Source organism: Mustela nivalis, assembly GCF_964662115.1.
Source record: "Mustela nivalis genome assembly, chromosome: 12".
Classification (NCBI taxonomy): domain Eukaryota; kingdom Metazoa; phylum Chordata; class Mammalia; order Carnivora; family Mustelidae; genus Mustela; species Mustela nivalis.
In genome coordinates, this window is record NC_139031.1 from 41,967,763 (window position 1) to 41,986,972 (window position 19,210).

The following is a 19,210-nucleotide window of genomic DNA, read 5'->3' on the forward strand; positions in this document are numbered from 1 at the left end:
GACTCCCTTCCCCAGTTCCATACACCATGCTGATCTGATAACTCGAAGTCATCTATCACTTTGGGGCTTTGCATTTGGCTGCCTGAATGTTTTTCCAGCAGGGTTTTGTGATGTGTAGTCCTTAACCAAGCTTTGCCAATGGTGATTGGCATATAAAACAATCTAAAGCAAAAATGTTGCTCCTTGTGAATCCCTATTTCACCTCAGAATTTCTTGTTTATATAATTTAATCTCCCCCATGTGGTTACTCATTTGATCTTATCATTAACTCTTAGACTAAAATAAATTGAAACAAATTATGTTTTTGAATCTATTAGCCACTACCAGTGTTAACTAAGCAGCCAAGTATCATTCTCTGTTAAGAAGAGAATGTCTTTCTGACTCATGCTTCCAGATCAGAAATATAAAGACTCTTTTTGAGATCTTAGGGTATAACAGGCAAAGAAATCCAAGATTATGTCTTGTCCTCGGGTTTCTTCTTTGTGACTATCACCTCTCTTTCCTCTTGTCACATTATCTTATCCCTGATCTTTATACCAAAATGTTATCTCATCATTTTCTCACAAAGATGACAGAACCAAGGCAGAAAGTTTGATGGCACCTACAATTTGGTGCCAACAGCCATTCTGGGAACAGACAGTGTCAACAGTAATTATCACTGGGACAGTGCTGTACAAAGTCCATCTTAATTTTTTTTTTCTCTAAGGATGATGTAAAAAATAAGAATCTTAAGCCTGATGAAACAGAAAGTACCAATGTTATAAAACTCAGAAATTCAGATGAACTCAACTCAACAGTTAAGTGCAGTTTTATAAGGACTAAAAACACTTTTTAAGATCTGGTTATATTATTACATGTAATGGATTCATCTTGTCAAAGGGAGCAACTGACTTCACATTACCTGATCCTCATACTTACCAAGCAGACACACATTATACAAGGATTGTCGGTGATAAATGGAATCTGGAGGACTTCACCTTCATTTTCACATTTTGCAACAGACCCTGAGTGAAAAAAAAAAAAAAAAAAAAAACCATTTAAATTTTGCTTAATGGCATTATTGCAAGCATTTAACTTTTTACACTAATCCTTTTTTGAAGCAACTACCAAATTCAGAAATCCTTAATGAGTTTTAAATGATCAAATGCAACAAAAACAAATTTCCCCCCAAAAATAATTATTTTAAATAGTTTTATTTAAAGTTAAAAAAAAAAAAGACTGTCATATAGAGAGAGATTTTCTGCTCTCCGAAAGCTTAAGCACAAATCCAATTCTTTCACTGAATCTTTAATAATACTTCTCCTTGATGAAGATATTTCAACTAAACACATACCCCATACGCAAAAAAAAAAAAAAAAAAAAATTCAAAGTGGACATTAGGGCTAAACAAAATTCAGGACTGCATCAACGAGCAGGCCTTTATATGAATCTGCCTCAAATTGCTTTGAGTTTAAATCCCTTTTGAAACAATCTTCTCTCCTCTTCTCTTAGAAATTGACTTAATATTTTCTTTTCTGCACCAGGAGTCAGTAAAGTATGTCCTTCAGAATAGCGGCTGAGGTCTTCACCTGTCTGAAAGTATATCATTATTATATCCTGCTAGCATTACCTTTTTTAAAATATGACAGTTTCTTCAAATTCATAGTCTGGAGAGCCAGTGCTTTAAAAAGCACTCCTAACACAGAAGCTATATTGGAGCCTTATAGAGTGAGAAAGAAGGATGTGTGGAAAACGGTGCAATTATTTCCTTGATATTGACAGGAGGAGAAGAAATCTCAACAAGCGTTGAAGAAAATAACAAATATAAAGAAATTTCTCAAATTCAAACAGAATTTCTATTATCCCTATATTCATGCTAACAGGGTTTCAGTGTCCATCCCTTAACCTATTCACTGCCTTCCCACCCCTTAACACGGCGGGCTTCGCTTGATCCCCATCCGCCAGCCAGTGGCAGGCGCCAAGGTGCTCGCTCCCCACCCTCCCGTCCCCGGGGCAAGTCAGCGACTCCTCTCCCAGGTACCAAGCCAGCGTCCGGGAGGGCCGGTCCCTCCCGCCCCCTCCCCTACCTGTCAAGAAGGAGGAAGCCAGAGACATGGGGACCCCCGAGCAATTGAGCAGCAGCAAGACGCAGCAGGTAATCCCGGGCGAGCGCCGGCAGGGACGCTCAGCCAGAGCCCTGACGCCGGAGAACCAGAGCATCGTCACCTGGAGGGAATCCCGGGCGACTGCAGGTCCCGCGCCGCCGCCTCTGCTCCACTACCTCCGCTCGCAGTCAAAAAGGGCTCTCAGCCGGCGAGTCGGGAGACAGTCCGCGAAGGAGGGAGGCGGGCGCCCGGGAGCGGGGGGTGGGGGGGAGCGAGGGGTGAGGGGCGCCAGGGAGGAGGGGTCCTGCGGCCAGGCTCCTCCAATGCGGCTTTTTTTTTCCTTTTTTTTTTTTTTTTTTTTTTTTTTTTTAGGGAGTTGCTCGCAGCGGCTTAGTCCTGGGCCACCCTACGCAAGAGATGGGGCCGGGAGGAAGGGGATGTCGGAGTAGCCGGAGATAGGCCGAGAAGAGAGGCTGCGGTGCGGACTGCGCACAGCCTTCCCGCCGCCGCCGCCCGGGCTGCAGCTACTGCCCCGGGCGCTGCCGCTGCCGCCGCGTCCTCCACTCCTGCACTCCCCACCTCCCGCCGGCCCCGCCGGCTCTCCGCCCGGCCGGCGCGCGCGCTCGCTCCCGCGCCCAACACAGGGGCGCACCGGCCGCCTCCCGGAACCCGCTGGGGGCGTCCGGGCGCAGGAACCCCGCGCCCCGAACACGTCTCAGCCAGGCGTTCAGCCCGCTCCCCAGCCCTTCGAGGGAGCCGCCAACCCCGGGGTGCAGATCCGAGCCGGGCAGGCGTGTCTCCACCGCCCGGCGCGCTCGGTGCCTCCTCCCTTTCCCTGGGGATCCCTCCCCTATCAGGGGATGCCACACCACTCCTGCTCACGCCGGGGTGCCCCAACCCTATGAGAAAGCAGAAAATGGGGCACGGGGACGCTTCACCACCCTACTATCTCCCAGGTGCCCCAGCTTTGGGAAGGAGCGACAAACGGGGTGCAGGAGGGGCCCAGCAACTTTTCACTCCCAGCTTTGCTTCCCTCTGGCGGGGGCGCGACAGCTGACTGCCGGGCTGAGCCGACAGAGGGGCGAGACAATTCGACATCAGTGTTTTGTGCTTCTGTGTCTGCGTCCTGACTCTAGGGAGGACAGAAGTTGAAACCACATGCAAGGTCGACTAATAAAAGCACAGAGGCGAACGCTTTTCGCCCTTAGAAAAGAGGAACCGTCTCTCCAAGACTCCTCCCTTCCAACCTCCGGCGCACTGGGGCCGGGAGGTGCTCTTTGACTAATCATTCATTCACTCGCAAAAGAGGGAGGGACCCGCGGGGCGGCTAATCTCGGAGGGGGGGGGGCACCCCCGCGACTTCAGCAGTTTGGAGCTCTGTCGCCCTCGCAGCCAGGCTGATCTCTGCAGCCCTGGGTATCCGCGAGCCGGATCGCAAATACCGCGGATACCTCCGTCCGGATCGCGGCCTTTCTGACCAAGCCGTACCACCTTCTGCTCAAAGGGGGGTTGCAAGAGACAGGAGAATTTTTGTAACCAAATTGCGAAGGCGCAGATTGGCATTTAGGGGACATTTGGCAAATGTTAGGATCTGATAATCAGCTGTCCTCGGAGTTCACCTTGGGTTGCCGGCTTCCTCCCCCCAAGGATGGAAACCAGGTCCCTCGCGCCGATCCTTCCGACAGATCCGCCTCGGTGGATCCAAAGGGCAACCTTCGACTAGCCAAGCACTTCTGTCTGTGGGACGCACCTAACAGTCTCCAGGCAAAGTGGACTGTTTGCAGTCTCAGAAAATACACCTTTGAAAATAAATTAGTATGCTTGCACCCATTCAGTCCAGTTCCATCTTAAACCCTCCGTGACTGGGGGCGGGGGAAGCTCTTTATTTGTTTTCCTGTTTGAATGCAGGATTGCCAACGTTCTGCACAGCAAGGAGCTGATAGGAGCACACTCCTCTGACATGGAAAAAATAAGGGAAGGGAAAGCTGTCATTAGCTTAGCACGCTCTATTTCCCTCTCAAAACAGATTTTTAGTGTAAAACTTAAAAGAGAAGAAAGATTACGTGTGACGAGGGTTTTGTTTTGTTTTTTTTTTTTTACCCCCAGATGACTGCCATGACCAGGCAGCTTCTCAAAAATCAGAATGTGTCTAATGTGTTTACTAATGATAAAGAAAGAGATCATTAAAAAAAAGAAAAACCTCTAAACCCAATCTTACTTTCCAATCCATACTGATTAAAAAATAAAATAAAAACTTTTATTAATACAGCTAAGTATTATCAGATGAAACCACTACCTTCTCAATCTAAAAAGATTTTCTTTGCATGGGGTTTTTAGATAAAGACGTTACTCACAACCTAACTAGGGAAAACAGAATAACAGGGAGGCTGGAAGACCTTTTATTGCCCCAGACTTGAGCAGTAGATCTGCATAAACACACATTACAGAACTGGAGGAAATTTGAAGAGGACGTGTGAGTTACTCCAATGTGTCTTCTTCCCTGGCACCAGCCATGCATCCTCAGAGGTCTGGGAGACAAAATCCATCATGATGAAATCTAAGTGTGTGGATTACGCTAACCAGGGGCATGGTGCTTTGAGGTGCACTGAAACTCTCTCTGTAGGGACAAATCCAAAAACCACCTGGAAAACATTTCCATCTGCTTGGAAGTTTACAAACGGGAGAGATGTACAGAAGCCTTTGGCAAACCTGTCTCCTTTTCCTGTTTGTTCCAATCCGCTGCCACCAGTGATTTCCCTTGCTGCCTTTTCAGCCACTGGGGCCTACTTCTCTGTAAGAGCATCCTTCTCCCCAAAGGGCTTATCAGAACGTGTCTGCACCGTTCTGCCACCACCCCCTTCAAATGATGGTCTGTCAACTGCCCGACAGTCTCTGTCTCCCCAAAGCTGAGATAGTCCAGGGTCAAAAAAGAAAGAAAAGGCAGCGGAGGCTTCTCTGAATAACACATAAGTCTATTTTCACAATTAAAATAAATGGTGGTGCCATCCAAATCCCAAACTCTCTTGACTGAAATCAAAAGAATGCAGTGTGTTTGGCTCTATTTATAAGATTTTTAAAGGAGAAAGAGGTAATGGTCTCAAAGACTATTGTCTAACTCAGGGCCCATTCCATTCGCAGTTAGACGAAGTACTATCTCATCCTCTTTGAAATACAATATAAAACCTAATCCAACCAAAAGGAAATCAGGCCTGTGGTAGTAGACATTCTCATCTCCTTGCGAAACTATGATAGTGAATTTACAGTAAAAAATCCAACCAAATATATAATTTAGCAAAAGAAATGGCATCAACCCAGCTTCCTAAAAATAGAAATAAATAGATCTATCAAAAAGGCAGCAGAGTAAAGGAATTGTGATACCAACCACTAGGGAGGGCCAAAAGTACTCCATAAATGTGAGAGGGTTTTGCTTTATAAAAGACATCAGGCTAGGCATTTTAGACTTGATCAGGATAAGCAGTGGTGCTACTAAGAAGCTTACCATCTAGTGAAGGAGATAAAGCATGTTTGTAAGTGAAGGTAGGAATGAGTGTAGTTAATTTCCCCTTATCTGCAGGGAAATAAGGTCCATGACTCTGAGTGGGTGCCTGAAACCACAGATAGTACTAAGCACTATATATATGTGGGGTTTTTTTTTCCTATACATACCTATGATAAAGTTCAATTTACATTAGGCACAGCAAGAAATTAACAATAACCAATAATAAACTAGAACAACTGTAACAATATACTATCATAAGATGTGAATGTGCTCTCTCTTTCAATATATCTTATCATACTGTACTCACCCTTCTTGCGATGATACAAGATGATGAAGCAGCTGCGTGATGCGTCAAAGGGAGGCGAATGACAGAAGCATCGTGAGGTCAGTTAGGTGGCTACTGACCCTCTCATGATTTGTCAAAAGGAGGACTATCTGTTTCTGGACCTCCACTGACCACTGGCCACTGAACCTGCAGAAAAAGCGACACTGCAGATAAAGGGGCCTTACTGTGTAAAAGGAGGCGATAACAGACTTTGCTGTGGAAGTTTAAAGAAGAGATTAAGCTTCCTGGAGGAGGTGGCACAGGAGCTGAGCCTTGCAAAAGGGGAGTGTTAGTAGGTGAAGGGCAGTCTGGCAAGAGTAGAGAGGAACTGCCAGGAGACACAGGGTTTATAAAGAGAATGGGGAGTAGTCACTCAAAGAGTTCTCTCTGTTGGCTGAGCAGGAGCCGTGGGCAGCCTTGGAAATCATGAGGAATCTAGAGGCAGCGCTTCAAGATTCCACCCCAGATAAGCAACACGAAGTCTGCCATGGAATAAGTGCCTAATTCTTTACAACAACCAGACTACATTTCTGCAGAAAGGAAACGGTTCCTGCAGGCATATCTGGCAGTCAGGACAGGCAACATTATTAGTGACTCTGTGGGAGAGCGCCGTTGCCACCTGCACCTGTTGGAAAGGGTTCGGATGATGCAGGGTCTAATACACATGAACCAGTCTCTCAGCCTCTGCAGCATGGCTACAGGATTCTTCCTGGGATGAACAATATTGCTGCTTCTGGGTTTTTTTAAGCACTTAGAGATCATATAAACCAACTTCCTGCCCATTGACACAGAGTTCCTCTCATTCTCGGACATGGGGCTTTTCTGTTACAAATGTCCTGCCTTCTTAAGTCATAGGAATTATAGGAAAGCACCACGGGCTGTTTCAGATAGGACGCAAATTAAAATTACAGAATTGACGCATTAAGTACTCGAATACCAGCTGAACTGAACTGGCACCAATGATACAAGTTCTAAGACCGTAAAAAGCAGACCACGACCCAGGTCACCTAAGTTATACAGTGAATGTGCTTTTAGATCACTAGACTCAATGTTAAAGAATTGCACTCTGTTTTGGGCTTTGCTACTGGTTTGCTTATTTTCTGGTCCTTCAGAAAAAGGGTGCCTGACCATGAGAGCTGGGAGAAGTCCTCCAGTTTCTGCCAGAGGACTCTACTGTCGTTCCAAAAAGTCAGAGGCTCTAAAATTATTTTATCTTGGGGGTGGAGAGAGTGGGGACAATGACAAAAGCACCATTTCAGTGATATTGGCCTATTTAATCTAAATGATCATTATTAAAATTGAATTGCTAAGTCATTAATCTGCTCTTTTTCTCAATTAATCATTCTCTCCATTATTTGTAACCTCAAGGTTCTTTTCATATGACTGTAGTCACTGTAGTTTATCCATTTCTAAAGCAGGGCATTTTGGTAAAGATTATAGAACTGAGGCATTTTTAGACAAAAACAACAAAATCCATCCAAATAACAAAATCACTGTTGTTTTTAATTTTTGAAATAATATTGTAGTATATAAAGTCCCCTCCACTCCTTCCCTGGCTCCCACCCACCTCTGACCTCACCCCAACCCTGCCCACAATGATGATAGTACACCATGAGAAATGAGGGAAGGTGTGCCTGTCTCACATAGTACTTCCTTATTTAAATATATATGAGCCAAAACACCCACATTAGAGGGCCATACATTCTCCAGTTTTGTAATTAAAGCAAAAGAGCTATTTTTCAAAGATTTTAAAAATTTCCTTCAATATCTAAAATATCTAATAAAGGAATCATCTTGATATTGGAGATTATAAAAATCAGATATAAATTTGACTCCATCAGTAAGTAGGCACCAGGGCTGCGCATTTATAGAGAATAATCTCTGACAGAGGGTCTTCTTCTCCACATTCTCTCTGGGAAGTCACTCCCCAAACCAGCTTCACCCCGTCACCAGCCTCACTGGCACCAAAGCTACAGCCCTATCTGTCCATCTGGAGTGCAGGATACAGTTGAAGGAATCGCCACGCAAACCTCAGGCACCAGGATATTAAGCTAATGCCTTGCTCATTTTGTTCAAGGTCTTATGAGCTCTCCTGCAAGACTTTAAATCAGTCTCATTTGGAGTAAACCTCAATAGAACAGAGAAAATCACCACTGCCTCAGAACTATTTCTGCATTATCTATAGACTCAGAGAAGAACTGTTCAGTACCACCTACTTAACAGTGTGTACCACCAGGAGCTAGTAACGTGAATGAGACAGGCAGGGACCCCGGCTGTCCCCCAGTATCCATTCTTCCTCAATAAGTAACCCCTAATTTGTGCAGTGCATGGACAGCTTATCAGCAATAAACACCTCTTTCTTCAGCCTCTCTGACAGGTAACAACCCCAGGGGACACTCCTCCTTTTTCCCTTCCTTCTTGCTGATGGCTGGAATCTGAGCATAAATGATGCTGCTGGAACTCCGGCAACCACTCTTCTCCATGAAAAGAGCTTTCAGGAAAACAAAAACAAAAACAAAAACAGCTTTAAGGACATGGAAGAGCAAGAAAGATTAAACTAGGATATGAAATGCAAAACGAGCCCTGGACTCACCACTTCTGACTTTTCCTGAACATGAGAGGAAAGTAGTGTCTTTTTCTGGCCCTTGTTAGTTTTATCTTTCCTTGTTATTCTCCACTGAGCATACAATCTTCTGAAAAATTTACACCTAAAGACAAAGAATTAGTGCCCAATAAAAAGCTAAATGTATTAATTAATCTGATATTTAAAGACTGAAGCATTACAGAGGCAAAGAACAGATCCCGGATTCCAACCAGCTGTAGTGCCAGTTTACTTATGTCTAGTGAGTTTTAGGAAATTCAGGGTAACTTATTCTTTCTTTTAAAAAGCAACTTTTAGGGGCACCTGCGTGGCTCAGTGGGTTAAGCTGCTGCCTTCGGCTCAGGTCATGATCTCAGGGTCTTGGGATCAAGTCCCGCATTGGACTCTCTGCTCAGCGGGGAGCCTGCTTCCCTCTCTCTCTCTCTCTCTCTCTCTCTGCCTGCCTCTCTGTCTACTTGTGATCTCTCTCTCTCTGTCAAATAAATAAATAAATAAATAAATCTTTAAAAGCAACTTTTATTTATTTATTTTTAAAGATTTTATTTATTTATTTGACAGAGAGAGATCACAAGCAGGCAGAGAGGCAGGTGGGGGCGGGGGGTGTGGGAAGCAATCTCCCTGCTGAGCAGAAAGCCCCATGTGGGACTTGATCCCAGGACCCTGAGATCATGACCTGAGCCGAAGGCAGAGGCTTTATTTAACCCACTGAGCCACAGGCGCCCCTAAAAAACAACTTTTAAACATTTGTACTCACAACAGCATTATTCACAATAGCCAAAAGGTAAAATGTGTTCATCAACACATGAATGGATAAACGAAATGTACTAGATACACGAAATAGAATATTATTCAGCCTTAAAAAGGAAGGAAACTCTGTCACACGCTACAACCTGGATGAACCCCAAGGACATTATGCTAAGTGACCTAAGTCAATCACAAAAGACAAGTACTGTGCAGTTCCACTTATAAGAATAGTCAAATTTATAGAGACAGAAAGTATAGGGTGGTAACTGCCAGGGGCTGAGGGGAAGGAGGAATGGGGGTTGTTTAAGAGTACAGATTTAGTTTTGGGAGAAGAGAAGAATTCTAGAAATTAGTTATACAATGAAGTGAGTATACATAACAATTACCAAACTGCACAATTAAAAATGGTTAAGACAGAAAATTTTATGTTATGTCTACTTTACCACAATTAAAATATTTAAGATAAATTTTAAAATAACTTTTATATTTTCTTTTTCATTACTGAATTATCATAAAAATTGGCCCCCAAAGTAGGAAATACAGATTATCAAAGAAAGAAAATGTTGCACTGCTTTTGTTTTGTTTTTGTGTGTTTTTCTTTTTTTTAAGATTTTATTTATCTGAGAGAGAGAGAGAGAGAAGACAAACACAAGTAGGGTGCAGGGGCAGAGGGAAAGGACAAGCAGACTCCCTGACAAGCAGGGAATAGGACATGGGGCTTGATCCCAGAATTCTGGGATCGTGACCTGAGCTGAAAGCAGGTGCTTAACTCACTGAGCCACCCAGGCATCCCTGTTGTACTGTTGTTTTATTAAAGTGACTGGCTTATTGGGGCACCTGGGTGGCTCAGTGGGTTAAGCAACTGCCTTCTGCTCAGGTCATGATCCTGGAGTCCCAGGACTGAGTCCTGCAGCGGGCTCCCAACTTGGCAGGGCATCTGTTTCTCCCTCTGTTTCTCTGTTCTCTCTCTCATTCTCTCTCTCAAATAATAAAACCTTTTTAAAAAAAAAAAAGTGACTGGCTTATTAAAGTGACTGGCTTTGTGCTAAGCAGTTTACATATTACTTCATTCAATTCACCCAACAAGCTTATGAGGCAGGTACTATCATTAACCCCATTTTATGTTTGTGTGATATTAAGCACAAAAGATTAAGTAATTTGTTCAAGGTCATACAACTTGTGCTTGGTTGAGCTAGAATTGGGATCGAAGTTGGCTGACTCTGGAACCCATGCTCTTATTAATTTATTGTGAACGTTTTTGTCACTAATTATTCTTTGGCTGCATCATTTTAAATAACTATATAATATTCTATTTTATGAAGGTACCATCATTCTCTTAATTAATCTTCTAAGTTACTTCCAGTTTTTGACTACTTGAACAGATGCTTGCTTGAACATCTTTTTATCATTCATATTTCTTTCCTTGGGGAGAAATTCATTAATTGACAGAACAAAGGCATGTGCATTAAGGCTTCTGGATGATATTTTTATGTATTCTTAACTAAGGATTATTATCCCCTTTGGTCTTAGAAATCTTTTTTTAAAGATTTTATTTATTTATTTGACAGAGAGAGAGAGATCACAAGTAGGCAGAGAGCCAGGGCAGAGAGAGGGGGGAAGCAGACTCCCTGCTGAGCAGAGGGCTGGATGGGGGACTCGATCCCAGGACCCTGAGATCATGACCTGATCCGAAGGCAAGGGTTTAACCCGCTGAGACACCCAGGCGCCCCGGTCTTAGAAATTTTATATGCCAGACTGATGTACTTGCAAGTCATCAAGAGCTCTAAGCTTTTCTCAGAGTTATCTTCATAGATGTTTGTAGATACAGAGGACATACAATTAATTTAAAGCTTGTTAAAAATAAAACACAGCCCATTGACTTTCTAGACTTCATTGATTGTGTGGTGTAAATATTTATTCAAGGAAATCTTAAAACAAATAATGGTAACTTACTTAACCACCATCAGCTTCAAGGCACAATATCAAGTGCCTGTGAGCTACCAGGTGACAATCAGTTCCTCCCAGTTTTCCCCTCACTCTCTTCCTAAAAGCATCCTCTTTCAACTTGAATTCAGCATAGCTTTTCCTTCCCCAAGCCATCCTCTCCAGTACCTTCCATTAGAAAGACAATAATCACATTAATGAACAATCTCAGCATCTCTCAGAAGGCAGCAAAATAAGAAACTCCAGTGCCCAAGTTTTAATCCATCAAAACTATCCCATTAACTAGAGCTTAATTTATATAGTAGTTTGCTACCCAGGAGATTAGTTAGTTGTCATTAAGGAATGAAGAAAACCAATTTCACTAATGCGGGAAGCATTCAAAGGGAATTCTTTGAAACTAATCCAATGACTTAATATCTAGTCCTAGTTCTGCCACTTGACATTCTAATGATTTGAGACTAATTAATTAACTTTGCAAGGCTCAGTGTCTCCATCTAATAAGAGGGTGAAATAGCATCACCCCTGCTTGCTCGTCAGAATTGGATGTGAATTCATTTTATAAAGTGCTACATTTTAAAAAGTAACTGAAAACTGGAGATTTGGGATATAAAAGGACCCTGAGAAAGTATCTAATTCTACTTCATTATACAAACTCTTCAACTGAGGTTCAAGTAAATTAAGTAACTTGCCCAAAGCTGTAGGAGAAATGAATTTTTTTCCAGAAGGGCAAGGACCTTCTTTGGGAATTATTCTTCAAAATATATGGTTTTACTGAAGCCTGACAATCATCACTACACCCCCCCCCCCACGACTACCATCCCCACATACTTCTTGCAAACAGGGAGATCATGTGGCCCAAGCTGGGCCAATTATAATGACTCTTCCTTCTGACCACACTCATTGGCCCGGCACTGAAAACATGACCCTAGCTCTTCTGGATTTTTCAAACCTGAGCTGGGGGAAAGTACCTTTTGCTCTCTGGTTGAAGTCTGCCACATAGTTGGCCCTGAATATATGTTAACCAACATAAATATTATTGACAGTAATAACTGCAAAGTTAATACACCAATATCTTAGTACTATAGCACCTACTATAATTAATACCTGAATCTAAAGCACAAAAGCTAAAGGTAGATAACGTGGGGCATTAGAGGAAGATGTGCAGAGGAGAAAAGAAATTGGTCTTGCTGGAGAGATACCAGGAGCCTACTTCCCCACTCTAGAGTCGACCCTTATCTTCACAATCCATGTTAGTCTCTGTACACCTAGCAATCCATCTTAAGGCTGTTCAAGGCAGTCAATCCACATTCATTGAGAAACTACTATATGAATAACATATGCTCTGTTCTCATTGAAATAACCATAATTTCATTTTCTTCTTGTTAAAGTTGCTATAATTTCCACTACCCTAATTTGAGACATTATATTCTCTAAGATATAGAGAACATATAAGGCAGCCATTTATATTTAGCTATTTAAATGTATATATTTTATTTGTGTAAACAGGAGGGAGTAGGGGAGAACAGAACACCTTTACTGAATATTTTAATTGATTGGGGGGGGGGGTGGGAAATCAATTCCAAACAAAGGATCTAGTTCTACTGCATTTTTCTTCCCCAGTAAGGTTCAGGATGGAAATAATTGCTGGGCATTAGCTATCGTAGCACTAACAGATGCCATTAAATGGACCCTAGACAAAATAAACAAGTAAATGGCAGTCTATTTATGGGTCACTTTATTCTTTACTGCTATAAATAGCTTGTCCTTTGGGCATGATAATAGGTCTTTGCTCTGTATCACATGTGAATGTGTTACTTTTTGCCACTCAACATCTGGCCACTCTGATAAGCATAAACATAAATGAACTCCCAGATCAGAGTGATGTGAAAATGGGCTTCTTCATTATAAGGCACTGGGTCTACTGCTCTACTCTTCCATGTAGTGAACTCCCTAGATGGCAGAAGAGTCAGTTTGAAGAACCTGAAAAAGTGGTAAATATAATTTTAACAAATTTTTCTTAGATTAGTGTCATCATTACTCTCCCCTAGAGTTTGGAAAATAATTTCATGATGCTAATCTACTCTTTGGTTGAAGACAAAATTTCTTGAGGTTTATGTAGCAGTGAACACTTCATAAGCCAGCCTGGGTGAAGGAATAGAATATGCTAGTACATTCAATGTTCTAGTTGATAAAATATTTTAGATGGAAAATGTAGTAGACTGATTCTCAAAGCATTAGGAAACAATAAAATATAATTAATATGCTATAAATTAAATTTTTATTTTCATGATTCAAAGGAACATCAAGATCTTCAAATTCCTTGAAACTCAAAATGTGATTGCTGAACCAGCAGCACCCATATTATCTGAGAGCTTGTTAGAAATACAGAAACTCAGACCCCATCCCAGAGTCACTGAATCAGAAACTGCCTTTCAACAAGGTCCCTAGTTGAAGAGCGTGTCCATTAAATTTTGAGAAGCACTGTTAGTACCACAGGATGGTCAATTTAAACATGACCTTTGTAGCATAAATAAAGCATAAGTGTGCTCAAATGTCGATTAATTGATAGGGTTTTCGTTGGTAAAAACAAGACGGGGCACTTTGTTCTGTAGTTTATCTACAATATTAATTCATTCAGGTTGGCTTGAATGAATAGACATAGTTTAATTCACAAATGGACAAAGATTGGACCCTGGTAATAAAGACCTAACTCACTTTTGCATATGTGAACATTTCTGCCATAGCATCTTTATTTGAGGGGCCCAGATTTTCAAAACAATAGCTCAAAGTAAGCAGCATTTATCATTGTGCAAACAGGAGCTCTTCGTGCCTGTTGATCCTCTTTGGTCAACTCAATTGTATATGCTTTTACGCTTAGGGAAGGTAGAAAAAGAATCTATTGGATACTGTGTTATGTGATATATATGGACTCTGGAATGTGAGTGGCACAGGTTCAGAACAATTGTGTATTAGACTCCCTAAACTACTTTGAAATGGGGATAATAATGCTGATGTTATCTTTTATGTGGCTAAAAGGCAATACAATAGCATGTCCCAAGCCACTAACTCAAGTGCCTGGCATATGGTACAGGCTTAAAGAGACCTTTCTACATTTCTGTGTGTGGAGTTTTGCCATGGTTTATTCTGCACTAACCCCCCTTTTAGAAATAATGTTTTGAAACGTGTTTCAGAATCGTTGTATCTAGGGCAGAAGCATTTAAAACCTGTAAAAAAAGGAGCAGCTCATGAGGATTGGGAGCCAACGACGGCGCTCATTGCCTCGAAGGCCCTGTAGGTGGCAGCACTGAGGCCACAGGAGCGCACAGCTTAAAGCTGCGATTTAAGAAGCTCCTCGGGCGACTTGGCGCGTGGTTAAGCCCAGTCATCTGTATGAACGTGCAAAGAGTTTGCTCCCACGCAAGAAGAAGCTGTTCTTTCCACTACCTGTCAAGATTTCCTTTTCGCTTCCCTCCCAGGGTAACTTCTCTGCGTGTGTTTACATTTGATTGGCTTCTCTATTATGCTGAGCCTGAACTTAACTCAGAAAATTGGTCTCTCTCTGATCAGCTCCTTTTGATCCATACCCAAATACTTTAGAGTGGTCTTTTGAGGGTGGTTTCTTCCTCCCCCTGGCCACCCTGGGGCAGTCATGCTCCCATCTCCACCCAGTTTTTGGCAAATCATATATAATAAATTGTAAACCATATATAATAAATGTCATGCACAATTCTATGCACGTTAGGTACCTTTACTCATTTAATCCTAAAACCAGGCCATGAGATAGGTAGTATGGTTAGTAACCTGCTCAAAGTCAGACTGTAAACCAGGGTTCAAACACGAGCATCCTTGTTCTCAAATTGATGTTTTTAACACCACACTGAGCTGCCTCTTAAGGAAAGATTGTAAAAGAAATTTTAAAAGCCATAAGGTAATTGCCTGCAAATTGAAGAGATCTCAAAAAGGAAGTAAGTCTCTACTCTTCTGGAGAGTTCCCCAAATGCAGATAATAACTCTTCTGGCCCACAAACAGGCAAGGTAATGGGCTCAGCAATGGCTTAATTTGGGCCTTCCTTTCACCAAGGCAAGGCAGCGGAAGATGAGAGAGGCTGACTGGCAGCAAAACAGCGAGTCCCATTCAGAAGATTCAGAAGTGCGTTTGGGAGAGCTAGAGTTTCTTTTTCTCAGGTCCTGAATAAAGCCACACCCAGTCAGATTAATGATCTATAGGGTTGACTCTGTGTCCTCAATCCCATCACATTGGAGGGGTGGGGCGGGGGGGGAGGGGGATCAAGTCTCTTTCTTTCTTACTTTCCCTGGGGAGATCTAAAATAGAGGTAGAGAGGAGTTAAACACTTTCTTTTATGTCTTTTTGGAATTCAACAGACCAGGGTTCAAGTTTGTATTTCCGTACTTACTTGAGGATATGTAACTTCACTGATGGTAAGCCCGTTTCCTTGTCTGTACAGTGGATCTCCTGGTAGTACCCGCCTCGGAATAACAGGGGGTAATCCAGGCAGAGCTGTTCCCATGGTTCCCAGAAGCAGTGAGAGCTTCACCTGGGTTCTTGCAGTAACACTTTCAAGGGGCTTCCATTTCCAGCTTCTCTCTGGTCCAATCAGAGACTGCTCCTCTCTACCTCCTGCCAGATCATTTGCTCTGATGTAGAACAGCATGCTGTCATTCCTTTGCTCACAGACCTACACTAACTTCCATGGCTTGGGAAAGAATATTTAAACTCTTTACACTGACTATCAGAGTTTGCTCCATGTCCCTCTCCAGTTACCGGTACAACCAGTGTCCTTCACAAAGCTTGGGCAGCAGCCAAGCTGAAGCACGTGCTGCACCGACACCGGCCCCCATGGCTTTCCTCTTCTGTTACTCCACTGTTGCTGTTGTGAGTCCTGTCCTGCCCAGTACCGTAGCCACGGGCCACATGTGGCTTTCTAAATTAATTAAAGTTAAATGTAATATTCTCTCCTCAGTCACACTAGCCACACTGCCAGTGCTCAGTAGCCACACATGCTAAACAACACAGATTCTAGCACATTTCCAACACTGCAGAAAGTTTAAGGAGACCTTGCTGGCCTAGAGCGTGTGTCTAAATCCTAAACAGCCTTAAGGACCAGCCCAAATGTCCCTGGTGCCACAAAGCCACTTCTGTGCCTCCCCAGCTGCAAGTTCTCGTTCCCAGAGCAGCAGAGATTCTGCTGGCAGTGACTTGTCACCACTGAGAGAGCCAATGTCCCAAGCCACATGTCACTTCAACGAAAGTAGCTCTTTGGTTTCTGAGCGACATGTGGTAGATGGGTGGGCATGGAGGCTAGAAGCACCAAGGGAGAGGAAATTTAATCTTGGTTTTACAGAATTTTGGAGCACCTACTATATCCCAGGTAGTTTTAGGTTGTTTACATACACCATCTTACTCGACACCTTCAACTGTATGAAGTAGATATCATGACCCCTAGCTTATGGATGAGAAAACTAAGAACACGGTGGTTAAGAAGCATGCCCAAGATACGGTATGCTTGTATATGTGAACCTACCAAGAAATATGGTATGCGAACATACCAAGAAATAACCCAAAGGCAGAATCCAGATCTTTGTGCCTCAAAATCGGAGCTTGTTCCATACACACACACAGCCTGCCCTCAAGCCTGTTGTGAGGAGGTTGCCTTCCTTGCTCTCAAGCTAATAAAATGATTTCAGGCAGAGCTGGGGAAGAGGAGGGGTGGAAGAGGGTGGATATCCCTGAACAAAGGAAAAGAATATCATGAGAACTGTCCAAGCTTTTTATTCACGTAAATGTGTTACCTCATTCTCATCTCGTTTCTTAATTCTCTAAAGTCCCAGAAGAGGAAGATTAAGTCACTGTTCGTGTGCGGGTGTATGCTCGTGCACGCCTGTGGGTGGTCTTAGTACAGGAATGCAGGGTACAGAAAAAGAAGTTAAGGACATGAAACAATGAAATGACAAAACAAAGCTTTCAATATCTCTCCATTGATGTCTGAAAATATTTTACGCTATTCGTAGAACTATAGGAAACTGTTGTATTTGTAAGTAAAAATGATTGCATACTAGCACTTTCCTATGGTTCAACCTAATAATTTTTTTTTAGCAATTATCAATTAGTTTATCAATTTAACTCTCAATTTTTATCAGGTACAAATAATGCCTATTTAGGGATCCTAGCCCTGAATCTAGCTCAATCCAAGTATGAATGTTTTAAAAATTCTATCAGACACATCTGGGGCACAGAAGTGGTTCCAGCTGCCTACAACCCTCCGGAACTTGGAAGCCTGGGGGGTAGGGGGAGCCAGGCTACTTTCTGAGCCTTCAATGCTATGGGAGCCATAAATCATCTAAGTAGAGATATAAAATCTTCTCCAGGAGACTGAGCGGCTGCCCCAGGTAGCTCCTTGAAGAGGGCATTAACATATCTAAGGAAAGAATGTGGATCTCTAAAAGGGAGAAATGGGGGCTGGGCTTGGAAAAGGGGGAGAGAAGCTAGTCCTGGCTTCCTGGCTCTCAGTGATATCTGGCCTGGTGGAGACAGATGAACAACAATGGCAGTAAGATAAGCCAACTCAGCTCCCTTGTAACTCTGGCTTTTCTTGACGAGTTTTCTGTAGGGCAAAGAATTCCTTGTCCCCTGCTAGTCATCCCGAAAAAATGCAGCAGTGTTGTTAAGGTTGCGAAGAAACAAGGCAGTCATACCCCAGGCTTCCATGAACGTCCCAGTCTCTCCCAGTCTCCTTCCCTGGACAATATCTGAATCACAACGGTCAAAATGAAAGTTGGTCCTACTTGTGTGGGAACCTTGTACAGAACCAGAGAGAAAGTTAAATTCCCAGAATATATATGTTAAGGTGGGGCCAGGGCGGGGCGGGGGGGGACCTTTGATTCCAAATATATTTGCCTAAATTCTTATGACTATACCAGAAGTTAGTACCTTGTGACATTTCATTCCCTATTAACTGACACCCACAGTCTAATGGACACATTTAAGCAATATCACAAGCCAAACTACCCTTAAATGTTAAACAACCCTGATCAAAGACAAAAAATGGGAGTGAGGAAAAGCCTACCTTTGTAAATGTGAATGGTCACATGTTTTCCTACACAAATGGGTTACTTCTGACCTACAAAAAACAACTTAAGATATAAGTGTACACAGAATTTTTAAAATAGTGTATGATATTTATTTTAGTTATCTTTACAAAAAGACTTTGAAGTTTTGTAAAAGAAAGATCTCCAAAGGTCCAAATCCGTTTGTTTAGTGATAAATTGTCCTTGAAATGTGGAACTAATGTTTCTGCTCATTTCATTTAATATTTTTAAAAGCTTTGTGGCCAAATCATCTCATCTTTGGAACTTTCTAAAAGTCTAGAAATAACTTTAGAATTTAAGTAATGTATTTCTGTTAACATTTTTCTTTATTTCAACTGTGATGTTTGTAATTTGGTTTCAAAAAATACTCATAGGGGGCCTAGAAGCAGCTCCAATCAACCAACTCATATTCCTAGCCAAAGAACAGGTCGTTTAAAATATCTGAGAGGTCAAGATGGACCTGTAATGAAAATACACAAAAGGCTTCTCTTTGTTTTTCAGGAAAATGTGAATAAAGGAGTCCAGGAGCTTGGGTTTTTTATAATGCCTGACTCCAAAAAAACTCAAAACACAAGTGAATGTTTAAAGTCTGGTTAATATTCAAAAAGAACCTCTGAACAATATGGTCCTCCTATGAAAGATGAAAAAATAAGTCCCAAGGAAAGGAGCTGATCTGACTAGCAAGGCCTTGGTGAATTCCAGCCGGCATCCTCATCATTCGCTTGAGTTACCTCTGATGGCACCTGGAGGCCTGGTCCCTGGAGGTCCTGGAGGCCTGCAGGCCTGCCTCAAGCCTGGACCATTGTCTCAGTTCCCCTTGCCATATTTTTTTCAGACCTCCCTCAGGCTGGTCCATATTTGCAGACCACTATGCGGAGACTGCTGCTGATGACCAGAGGACAGTG

General features: G+C 42.6%; 1 protein-coding gene and 2 long non-coding RNA genes across 7 annotated transcripts in view; 1 reads left to right on the forward strand and 2 right to left on the reverse strand.

Annotated features, from left to right (window-relative positions):
* BMPER (BMP binding endothelial regulator) overlaps positions 1 to 6,224 on the reverse strand; it is a 247,090-nt gene extending 240,866 nt beyond the window's left edge. For 3 of the 5 annotated variants that reach the window (XM_082691761.1, XM_082691757.1, XM_082691760.1), the window contains exons 1-2: positions 2,067 to 2,461; positions 919 to 1,004 (exon numbers count right to left, since the gene is read on the reverse strand). In XM_082691761.1, the coding sequence (XP_082547887.1) occupies positions 919 to 1,004; positions 2,067 to 2,199 (219 nt within the window). In that variant the 5' untranslated portion in view covers positions 2,200 to 2,461. Of the gene's footprint in view, positions 1 to 918; positions 1,005 to 2,066; positions 2,462 to 5,890 lie in introns of those variants that run through there. The other 2 variants (XM_082691759.1, XM_082691758.1) reach the window with 2 other exon arrangements.
* LOC309844679 lies at positions 2,005 to 3,910 on the forward strand. Its single transcript, XR_014300817.1, has 2 exons — positions 2,005 to 2,134; positions 2,457 to 3,910. It is a non-coding gene; the product is annotated as an uncharacterized lncRNA (long non-coding RNA).
* Positions 6,225 to 8,518: 2,294 nt separating the features above from the next.
* LOC309844677 overlaps positions 8,519 to 19,210 on the reverse strand; it is a 188,906-nt gene continuing 178,214 nt past the window's right edge. Inside the window, exon 7 of the long non-coding RNA XR_014300812.1 lies at positions 8,519 to 8,616. This is a non-coding gene — a long non-coding RNA (uncharacterized lncRNA). The remainder of the gene's footprint in view (positions 8,617 to 19,210) is intronic.